At 40.5% G+C, this 12,091-nt stretch overlaps 1 protein-coding gene across 6 annotated transcripts in view; it reads right to left on the bottom strand.

Annotated features, from left to right (window-relative positions):
• The window catches only part of drp2 (dystrophin related protein 2), a 60,746-nt gene that overhangs the window by 20,104 nt on the left and 28,551 nt on the right, over positions 1 to 12,091 (bottom strand). For all 6 annotated transcript variants that reach the window (XM_072664291.1, XM_072664292.1, XM_072664293.1 and 3 more), the window contains exons 11-16: positions 10,757 to 10,842; positions 7,956 to 8,113; positions 3,415 to 3,581; positions 3,068 to 3,179; positions 2,533 to 2,669; positions 2,172 to 2,237 (exon numbers count right to left, since the gene is read on the bottom strand). In XM_072664291.1, the coding sequence (XP_072520392.1) occupies positions 2,172 to 2,237; positions 2,533 to 2,669; positions 3,068 to 3,179; positions 3,415 to 3,581; positions 7,956 to 8,113; positions 10,757 to 10,842 (726 nt within the window). The remainder of the gene's footprint in view (positions 1 to 2,171; positions 2,238 to 2,532; positions 2,670 to 3,067; positions 3,180 to 3,414; positions 3,582 to 7,955; positions 8,114 to 10,756; positions 10,843 to 12,091) is intronic.

Here is a 12,091-nt window from a genome sequence, read left to right as displayed (position 1 = left end):
GTGCAGAGCTGTTTTACACTGGAAAATGAAAGCATGCATTATCTGTAGCTCTAGTGCTTTGACCAGACATGGGCCACCATGTAGAAAATGAACTATCACAGCATGCTCCACTCTTCAAATACAGCTGGTAATTGAAAAGCTATGTTTTACAGGCAGCAGTATGCTGTGCCTTTTCAGGTTTTTAACTAGCACTGAATACAAACTGCCAATAAACCTGGACTATGTTCAAAACCAAGAGTGAGAATCAGGCTAATCAGCGTATAACAGAAAAATGAAATCATAGTGCATTTAAGACACTACAAAAGTTTTATTTCACACAAGCAGTCTGTAAATACATATGTGATCAGTTCCGAGTGTTTACTACTATACACATATCAACATTATGATTTTACTGAAGTACTTTAAAGTGACTCTTTGTCAAATGATCAGCGAGGTCAGTCAAACTGTATTAAGAGATCATTATAAAATGGTACATACAAATTCTAACACACCATAAAATGTCATATAGGACCAGGATTAAGTTTAGGTTTAGGTTTGGTCTGAGGTTAAAGTTAGAGAAAAATAAGGTGAATTTAATAGATATTTCGTTGAATATTAGTAAAAATGTGGATGGGCAACCAATTCAAAATTAAAACAAAAACATTAAGAACCTCTAATCAACATAGTCTTGCCCATATCGGTTAATAAGTGTATATTGTTTTAATTTTTTCTGAGGTCTGCCTCCATAATACCGTCGGTATTATGAGACGTCACAGACGGTGACGGTACAGAACGGAATTTAGCGCTGCATAATTTAGCACCACACACAGCACAATCGCTTAGTACTGCATTGCAAGCAACAGTAGCTAATGCACATTCGCTCATGATGACTTCATATTTTGGGTCATTTTGCAGGGCAAAGCAAACCCTATAGCACTCAAAGCTTTCATTGTATACATATTTATTTTTGTTCATATTCCTTGTACTCTTAAATTATTAACCCTACATATAGTCCAATGTATGCAAAATAAATAAATAAATAAATAAAAATACAGTGACATACTGCGAAACCTCCAGGATCATAAAAAAATCAAGTGTAAAAAATATTTTATGATACCACCCAGTCCTACCGTTTATGCTTTCCCCACTGTGTGTGTTTATGTACTGCTCTCTTACGAATGTACTATCATGTGTGTAGTCATGTAGCTCTGTCCTGTTCAGTCTGTGGCATGGAAGCAGCATGGAGAACTCAAACACTGAGCCAACTGAGCTCCTCGAGCAGCTTATGTCAAAGAGAAATGTTGTGTCCATTGCTCATTAAAATAATCGTTTATTAAAATAATCATTCATTAATCATAATCGAGTGAGTGTTCAAATACAGTGTCCAAAAAAGTGTTCAAATACAGTAATATTGGTTATATTGCTCAGTACTATATTAAAGGAAATTAAAGTATCTAACAAGCTTCTAAAGTGTCCTATTCAAATAAAGCTTTACTCTCATTTTTAGAGTGTTTGTGTATTATTTAACTGTATTACACTCTACTGTGTGTCTATGTATTAGTGTATTACTGTTCTATTCTTCTGTGTGTGTCTATGTATTATAGCGTATTACTGTATTACACTCTCCTGTGTCTATGTACATCTGCACTTTTATGTTTATGTTTTTTTACTTTAACAAGCACACACTATGTCACTGATGTGAAGCACCACTAATCTATAGCACCTTGTGGATCTCCACAATCTAGCTCCATTGCAACACTGACTGTTGTGTAACAGAATCCAGTCAAACCTTAAATCCTGCTAGTGTATATATGCCGTATATATTACTTTGGGTATAGACAGTGAGCAGGAGTTTCATGAGTGTTAGTGTGCGTAACCTCCGCAGCAATGACAGAGCAGACACTGATCTGAGTTGGCAGTTCTCTAATGCCCCAAGACTCACTGCACACAGCTCTCATTCTGGCTACTGGAAAGCAACTGACCCTGTCCACCCCGCTGCGTCTGTCTCTTTCTCTCTTTCTTTGCTGTTGTTCTGAAGTGTTTGTGTAGAGTAAATGGCTCTGCTGTTTTTAGCAGTGTGTCCATGCAGAGTGGATCAATAATCTAATCAGAGCACGAAGGATGGGTTGCTGGTGGTGGGTTGAGTGCAGGCGAAAGGCGTGAGCGCTGCCTGCACGTGACAAGCCTCTTACCTGCTGGCAAAGTGCTCAATCCGACTGTGTGTGTCCGCATGAGGTAGCCTGGGAGAGGAACAAGGCCTGCCAGAACACACATATACAAGCACATATCAAAACGTTGGCATGGGGGCTCATTAGATCTGTGTGTGCGTGTGTGCGTGTGTGTATGGTGAAACCAACACCATAATGACACACAGAACTCCCTCTCTTTGCTCTCTGTTGATCAACTAAGTACTTGTTTGACAAAACACACTCTTTACTTACTCAATCTAAAAGCAATCACTCATCATCAGGAGGGCTAACAGCCACAGCCCCTTACTAGCAGACCCAATGTGTTTTTTTTAAATGGTCCTCTAGCTGTGTGACACACACTCACGTCTCGCCACTCTCTGCTTCCAGGACCGTCTGCACAGGCAAGTAGCCTCTCTGAGGATGTTTGCTGAAGTACTGCTTTGATCGGAACTTGTTCTTAAGAGTCTTTGCAAAGTCCCGCATCTTCTCCCCTGAGGTGGTCTGCATGGTCATTACAGAAGTGATAAGGGAAGAGATGAGAGTAAAAGAGAATGAGGGAGAGATAAAGAGAAAACGTGAAAGGGAGGGGAGGGGATGAGAAGGGTGAATTAGACAAAAATGGGGCAAGCAAATGAAAAGGAAGTAGAAAAACAAACATCCGTAGTTCATCTTCAGTAACCTTTAGATACACAATTCTCCTACAGGCCTCTCTCTCTCTTTATCTACAAAATAATTGTGTGCCTCCAAGCTCAGTTCATATCCAGCCAAGCAGCAGCTGCAGACCAAGGCAGTCCCACTTAAGAGTACCACAGTGATATACAACCATGAGAAAGTGATTAAGCAAATGGATTCGTACTGTAAGCAGCGTATGTGTGTGCAGGCACAGGATGCGGACATACCGGGGTGTAGTACTCCATTATGGGGTAGTGTAGCTTTTTGCCTTTGGTTGTTCGGCCGGTCAGGAAACACATCTGGCAGATGTCTACGTTAAACTGTTTCAGACTTCGGTACCTACAGTATGGCAGACAGCAGTAAATAGAGAGCATGTTTTATAAAATTCTGTTATTGTTTGTTATCTACAATGCACACATCATGCCCTCTAGTTATTACTACAAAAACAGAGGAAGAAGGATGAATCTAGATGTGCTCCAGATAAACATGTGGCCACAGAAAAACCTTCACATGGGCATGTAAACTTTGTTGAAAATCACATAGTGTAAAAAGGGGTTTGTGGAACGAAGCCCACCTGAAGCCCTTGATGGGGCATTGTTTACAGATGTAGCAGCGTGCCTGGTGCTTGGCAGATTCAGCTACTGTCACGCGGTGCAGTACAGGAAGCCACACCACTGATTGCGGTTCCAGGCTCATCCACTCCAGAAAGTGAGAAACCTCGATAGCTGGCTTCCCTGGGGCCTGGCAAGAAAGAAGCAGAAAATGGAAATGTCACATACAATCAGATACAATGCAAATGGCTGCATGCCCATAACCCCATGAACTGCCAATTATATTATCTGAATAATACCCATCAGCCTACCCATGCACTGACAGGTACTTGCCAGAAAGTGTCATATGACATCTGCTCCCCAGCCCAATAAAATTAGTCCCATGCGTGTCCCCTTGCACTCTTACAGATGAAGGTGCTTCAAATGGAACCATGAACCAAATTGGTAAAGACACTTTATATGAAGTGCTGGTCCTTTAAACCTTTAAAATGTTCTTCACACTCACACATCTCTATTACAAACATGGTTCATCGATGGCATTTCTCAAAGAACCTTTAGAAGCACCTTTATCTCAACAAGTGTGCCTTAATCACAGCACCAGACTTGTCAAGTAAAGACTTGCTTTATATCCAAACAGAACACAACACTAACACTCTCACATTCCAGGATGCCATGTGTAGGTCCAAATCTTTGTGTGAATGCTTCAATGGACATAATGTGAAAAACAATGCTGATCACTTTAACTGATCAGCAAAAACATTAGACCTTAATCCCAAATCTCAATCCAGAACATGAGGGTACCTGCTAAAGCAGGGACACGTAAAATCTAGCTGAAATGTCTTTCCACCCAGTCTATGGAAGAGCGGGCTAAAAATGGACAGGAACTATCCCCAGTGACTGGTGTAATCCTTATGTGACAGGATTGACGCTGTTATTGAGGAAAGGGGATGCTTAACAAAGCATTTGAAAACAAAGGATGCACACAGCTCATTTATGTCCAGTGAGCTTATTATAAAATAAGGAACTACAAAGCCTGAGGATTAGGAAAAAAAGACATTTAGCACCAAGAATAACCCATGACTAAAATAACACATTGTTACAGAAAACACTGGAAACGTTATGTAAGGCACTACGAGTAAAACCTGACGCATATTACAGGGTCACAGCAGGAGAGGATGACAGGAAGGAAGCTCAATAAAAGAGTGAGTCGTGAGGCGCTGAAAAAATCTGTAATGTGGTAAATTCTCATTAAATGCGCATCAAAGATGCATTAAAAGGTTTATTTCCCCAGGGCCCTCTTTGTAGCCCAGGCAAAGAGCCATAATTAACGTGAATGTATCTTGCATGGCCCGTAGCTGCCACTAAAGTGTGGCACCTCCTGAAAATGTGTGTGCGTGTGCATGCAAGCTATTATAGGTCTAAGTGTACAGTTATGGTTGAAAGTTTACATACATTCAATTAAGGACATAAATGTCATGCCAAAATTGGGCTTTCAATTGCTTATTTTAAATGTTCTTGTATCTGGGGCAGAATGAAGGTGTCCATCATCTTTCATTTTTGTAGGGTTTTCTGAAATCAACTGGGTCAAAAATATACATCAGAATTGGTAGAATGACCACTCTTCTTGGCAAAATTGGTCAGTTAAATTTGTTGGTTTTCTGACACAAACCCCACCTTTAAGCACAGTCCACATGTTTTCGATAAGGTTTAGGACTTTGGGAGAACCATTATAAAACTTTAATGTTAGCTTGCTTTATTCATTTCTTATCATCCTGTTCGAACGGCCAATTGTGTTAAAGTTTCAACCATTTAGCTGATGGTTTAGGGTTATGCTCAAGAATTCTGTGATAGTCCTTTGACTTTAACTTGACTGTAGACAGTGACACTCCTTTCCAGGAGCTTCCAGTTAATGGCAGGCCTGTACTTTGATGGTTATTGGGTTGTTCCTGACCATCCAAATCCTAATTTGTTTCAGCCAAGGGTGGAATTGGATCTTCTTCCAGACCGTGGCAAAGTGGCAACACCATCCAAAGAGTTGTACTGAGGCCTACTCAATTCTCTACTGAGCTCCTTGGGTTATACCATTGCAGTATGTTTTTCAATCCAAAGAGTGGTCAAACAAACGTGGATTATGCACATAGAAGCTACCACCTGTAGTCAATGATGATCACTAACAAGAAGTTATAAGGTCTTGGCAAGTTAAGAAACATTTTGAAAATTTTAGCACCTCAGAATTAATATCTAAAGGTGTGTATTTACATGTTTGACCATGTATGGATCATTTTGAACTGTGTTGATTTCAGAACCCCCCTCCCCACAAAACCTGTACACCAAATGTTGATCTTGATTTTATGACGGTGGTAAGGTTTTGGAATGCACACTGTAATGTCAGACTGCTTTGCTGCTTCAGGATTGTTGTCCATGGTGCTAAACCCCCCATCTACTGCAGACAGACATATTCAGTGTAGGCACCCTAATGCTCCCACATCAGTTGGGACAGCCACAGTCACTGATCTCCTCATCACAGCGAGTACAAAAGACCTGCACTGGAAAGAGGAAGGCAAGGGGAAGAGAGGACACTCTCCCCTTTCTCTCTCTCTTGCCCAGATACCAAAGATACTTTTTCTTATACAAAAAACAGAATAAGAAAACATGATGCTGCTTGCTGCTAGGGACAAATCTATCCCCATACACATCACACTGCATCTCCCTCAAGGCCTGATGACTTTCCTTTCTTTTGATTTTCCATTCACTCTCTTTTCTGCTTTTCCCCCTGCTGCCTGACTCTGCCAACACACCGCTCTCTCTGGGGTGCTTTCACTGCCAACCTCATGTTTTTGTGGGTCTTTGTGTTCTGCCCTCATTGTTGTGAGTCTCACAACACATTTTAGATAATCAGGCTTTTCAATTATCAAGAACCTCAAATCTACCTCAAATCCATCCTTTCCATCCCCCCTCCAGGCCCCCCTCCTCACCACACATAAAGACACTTGCAATTCTCTCTGTTACTCCCTAGCCAAGCTCAGCTGCACCACTTTATCAGCTTGACTTTATTAATGCAGTAGGTGATAAATTGGCAATTTGGGAAGTTCTGATTGACACTACAGTACTATTTCATCTGCTAATAAAAACCCTGAAATAGAACAAATGTGGAAAAGAATGGAATTTAATTACTCATGGCTGGTATCACAGTCATGCTCTTGAATGGGGAGGATTTAATTAAGGAATGACAAGAGAATCAAGAATTATAAGTTTAAGGCCACTCTCCAAACACCAGTAGACCCAGCACAGAGCCCATAATTAGTTCACACATGAGGCTAAATGCCATTAGATTCCAGGAAGCTGATGTTGGTGGTGGTTTTAGAATAACAGTCATATTTAGGTAAAGACAAATTGTAGACAACTGCAGGGGGCTTTACATACTGGGAAGACAATGACCTTTAGTTGTGACTGTGCTTTCTGTATAATGAAGACACTGGTACATCTTCGATAGACCATGTCATTCTAGATCATTCACAGGTACACATGTCTTGACATTCAAAGTACAGTTTTACAGTTTTACAGTTTACAAAACATCTCCTTTTCCATTTTTCAAAGAATTTGAAACAATTTAGGTGGTCTTTTGTGCTGTATCTTGCCTCTAAGTAAAACAGAATAGGTACCAATGTGCAGAATACTAGCAATCAAGCTAATATTTGGTGATATTTCCTGCAAAGCACATGGTGTCTAGAACAACAACTGCCTGAGCATGATGGTCATTAAAATGTTTTGTTTTTACTTGTGGTTGAGCAAGGCCACTACAAAAATGGGACATAGTTGTAGTTTTTTTTCTCATGAAAGTGTAAGGAGGTAATTTTTACACTTAGTACAAAAGAACCAATTTCACCTAAAAGAGCCCTACCAATATTGTTTCAAAAACTGGAGAATGTATTTTTTTGTGGAAAAACTATTCATTTAAATCTCCAAATCAGGCCAGAGCGAGAAGCACAGTGTATTCCCACATTTTATTATTTTTCTCTGCCCTCAGGGAAATTCCTTGCAAAATCAAAAGGGAATTAATGGGAGCAAAAGAGTGACCCTAAGTACCCCTAAAGGAGGACTTTATTTAAAGCTTCCGCTCTGAAACGCTTTAAACTTGTAACCAAAAGAAATTGAGAACAGAGAGCCTTTTCCTTTTCAAATTTTTTAACAATCCTGTTTATTTTCTTTTATCCTTTACATTTCTCTTTGTCTCTCTCTCTCTCTCTCTCTCTCCAAGACACACATCTCTACTCCTACTATTGAGCTTCCACCCACGAAAGCTGCGCCAGTCTACTGAGATGAGACCTATGACAACAATCCAGCAGAGAGGTAAAAGAGACAGTGGAGGGCAAGCTTAAAATGAAGTATGCATGTAGTAGAGAGAAAACAGAAAGAGAGAGAGATGAAACAAAGAAAGAATGAGAAAAAAGGGGGACTGGGAAAGACAAATAAGAAAGACAAGGAATGAAAGAGCAAGAGAGAGAGCAAGAGAAAGAGATTATTTCTTGTGCAAAATCTTTTCCATAGGCTGCTTGAGGCTCACCATGCGGAAGCAGCTCTGGACACTGGGCTCCACGTTGCTTCCCCCAAAGGCTGCTACCTCACCCAGCTGGCGCGGGATTTGTATGACTTCATGGAGCAGCAGGCTGAGGTGCTTCTGATCCGTCAAACCATTTGGCCCACATACCTGTCTGAATAAATCTAAAACACACACATACACACACACATACTGTAACACTGCAAATGTTATACTGCCTTACAGATATGTTCTCTAACTCCACAGATAAAACATATATTAGATTATCAAGACTTTCAGTGGAAGTCCAAGGTTAGACAGTTAGCCAATTCTTCTGATATTACAGGTGTAGGTGCTGCTGTTTGTACACATATCTGCTCAGGGAACAGGTGTAATTGAATACTAGGTAGCATATTTCATATAGCCACATATATCTAAGTCTTCTAGTACAAACTGGGGTACTTTAAACATCCCTCTTTAAAATTGCTCTCTATTTGGCACTGAATCCCTCTGTCTCACTGATTTCCAGGTGGAGCTCCCTTCTGCACGGAGGGTAGTCTCAAGGGAGCCAGTGAGGCTGCTAATACCAGTTTTGAATCCTTGCCATAGGGATTTTTGTACGCAGAGAGGCAGACTATGTATCGTGCACTCTGCAGATTGTAGTGGTTTACATCACTTTTGCTACTCTGCAGAATTAGTGTGACTCTGGAAGCAGGGAGCGTCCATCTCCCTTGGCACACATGCAAACAAAATCCGTTTTTAAACTCACATTTCACCCACACAGTGACGGAAAGTCTGTTCCCTGCTCCCTGTCCTAATCAAGCTACTATTGCCTGTAATATGTGTGATTAATTACGCATACTACTCATTAGCGTTTGGACTTTAACTGGTGTGCATTTGAATCACACAGCTTCAGAAGTCTTGCCCACAGACTCTTACTGGTGTAGTGTAGTGTAGTGTGCTGTGCTGCGAGGAAGAAGGTGGTATTGTTACAGTTATACTTGCAGCATCATTAAAGAGGCCTTTAGAGGTGATTTCAGGTCTTTGCACAGCTGTTTCTGCATGGTAACATTCAACCATCCTTTACATTTTACATATCATCTTATGAAGCAGATGCCTCTTCACCCCAGAGACACACAAAAATACAGACACTTGATTGCACAATGATGCAAGTACCCAGACACCTTGCGTCTTTTCTTAGCACCTTGAGTGCTAGTATAACTTGTCAACCTCAATGCTAGCATACCTCGGGGCAGAGCTGCTAGCTAGTTTTAGATCAAGCTACTTAACGAGAGAATCTTAGCAAAATTTAAACATTAAACAATGCAAGTGCAAGAATGATAATATTTTAAGGAAATCACATTACACATTATTGTTGAGGTACAAACAATGAAAATGTACGCTCAAAGGTACAACAAGGTCCAACTGCATAGTCAAAACGTGAAAATGCTTTTGCTCTCATTCGGTTTGTCATGGGTTAGTCCTTTCAGAACAGGCACTATCTATTTGGATACTGGACATGTCTCTATTAGGCCACCTCACTCCCCAACAGTGTGTAGTCATTATTCCCAGGTTACCCTCTTTTAGGTATACATTAATAAATTATACAATGGTTGACTGCCTGGCCTGTGTAGGTTCTAAGGGTAGGTTATTTCTGTCCTACTGAGTGTGACTATATGCTGGATGAGTACTGCAGTGTTTACTCTTGCATTACCACAAGATTATACTGCCAATGTATTTGATATATCAATAATAGCCAATAGGGGAATGTATTTGTATATGTTGTTCTAACATACATGTTTAGTATCTTAAGTACATTAAACTTAAGGTTTTACATTTGTTTAACAAAGCTTTAGGTCTTTCTACTGGCTTTTTAAAATGCAGCTCTACAGCATTGGTGGTGCATTTTGTCTGTTCAAGCTTGTTGACAAAGCTCAAAACAAATGTGACAGCCCACACTGTGTGATGTGATGTTGTTAGCCCTGTGGTTCTTTCTGGGTAGTAGAATGTTTCAATATCAAAAGTAGAAAAAATGTCATGCCATCTCTAGCTTGAACAGGCCAAAGAAGAAAAAGAGACTTTTTTCAACTCCTCTTTCTTTCCATAGTAGTATAAAACCCATCACACGGAGCTGCTGAGTTTTTTATGGCGGTTAACAGATGGTGTGCTGACAGTAAGTGGGCGTGCCTCTGACCCACTGGGCCGAATTCTGCTCCTGCTGTCTGACTACTAGCCTTTCTGAATGGCATGTAATTCTCATGTGCGCGTATTAACAAGGTTGCATATGTAAAAGTAGCTAGACAGACCCTATAAAAAACTCTTCCATGGCATAGCTAGACATGAAATATAAGGGCACAAGCGTGAATGGAAAAAAAGGACAAAGGAAGCACCTCACAAAAGAGTCGATGAAGACCTGGAGGCTAAGCACAGGCTTTGTGTTTTAGTGAAACAAACAGAAATGCTTTCAGCATTATTGAAGTGTTGTCTCCATTAGGCTAAGTGAATGTGTGTGTGTGTGTGTGTGTGTGTGTGTGTGTGTGTGTGCATGCATATGTTCATGTGTATATATGTGGGTGTGTGTGTATGTCTGTATATATGTTTTACTCTTCATGTGGGGATAAAAATCAACACATTAGAACATTTGTTAGGAATACATGAGGAAACACAAATCTGTACTTTTGAATTCTGAACAGGCCCCAAAGACAGAGCTATATGTATATATATATAAAGTTTGTTTTTGTGCATATATGTATATATATATATATTTATGCACAAAAACAAAGCTTTGTTTAAAGGCTGTGCTGCATGTATGGTTGACTTCTACTCACATCTGTATTTCTCTTGGACATCCGCATTGCATAGGCTCACTATCCCTGTCTTGAAAGAGAGCACCCGCATCTTACCATTGCGACCGCTGCAAGGAACACAAAGGAACAGATGTTTAAAGCTTTAAACTGGGTAATCTTTCATACACAATAACACACTTTTAAGTTTCCACACTCGCAAACTAAAAGAAACTCAGGCAACTAAGGCAACTATGAGGACATTAGCACAAAAAAAACATAGAACTGCAAAAGAAGTTTCCAAAACTGCTGGTCCAACCTAACCTCCATGCAAGACTTAGTAAAGAAACATTAATAACACGTAAGGATGGAGCAAAATTGTGTCACAGCGAGAAATTGAAAAAAAAAAAAACTGTTGATGGTCAGTGTATACAACACACCTAATAAAGTGGACAGTGAGTGGGGAGTGACAAAGTATATGGAGTGGATGACAAATGTATATGGAGTTAAAGGTGAGGGGGCACATCTAACTGGACTCAAGCACTGCAAGTGTTGATGTACTGAAGTGGATGTACCAGGTGTAATATGCCATGTAAAACACATAATTAGAGAAATGAGAGGGACAGACACTGGAAAGGAGCTCAAATAAGTAAATGAAAATGAACTGGTTTTCACAGCCAGTCATAAGGACCCTCTGTTCTGCATAGTTTCAACTAACCCATTCCCCAACATTTCTGATCCAGGGCACAGAGTACTGATAATTAGCTGATGAACTGAATAAAGTGTGTTGGTGCAGGGACTAGTTAAAGAAATACAGGGCAATGGGTGCACAGGACTGTTAAAAATAACTGCTCAAGAGAATGGAATTGGCCCCTGGATGAGGCCAGTGTACCTTGACTAAGGTGACTGAGCTCATGAGAGTGAGCAAAGAGTGAGAGGACTATAGCATAGTGAAATGGGGGGCCATAATAGTCCAATGCGCAAGTGACTGAGCCCAAGGCATTACCAAAACCTTTTATAGCCAAGACGGTGAATAGGTGCAGTCAGCTGGAAGCGCTATGAGCGAGAGAGCCTGATGCAGAGTGTACTGAATCCCCTTAACTGAATCACTCATGTGATGGATCTAGTTTAAATAGTCCAAAATTATACCATGTACCAAGGCTTAGGGAAATGGGATATGCCTGAAACAGATCGGAGTGAGGGGGGTGTGGTGCTCTAGGGAGACTTACCCCAACAATAGTGAACACATTTAGATTTTTTGAGCAAGAACCAGAAATACTGCACCAATTCTGTGTCATGCTACAAAGTACTCCTTTGCTTGGTATGAGGAAAAATCACCCCGCCAGGGCTGTTTTTCCGAAAATGAACATTTCTCCAGCT

The sequence above is a fragment of the Salminus brasiliensis genome, chromosome 19, assembly GCF_030463535.1.
Source record: "Salminus brasiliensis chromosome 19, fSalBra1.hap2, whole genome shotgun sequence".
NCBI lineage: Eukaryota > Metazoa > Chordata > Actinopteri > Characiformes > Bryconidae > Salminus > Salminus brasiliensis.
Note: the sequence above shows the minus strand (reverse complement) of the source record. Positions and strands in the feature narration are given on the sequence as shown.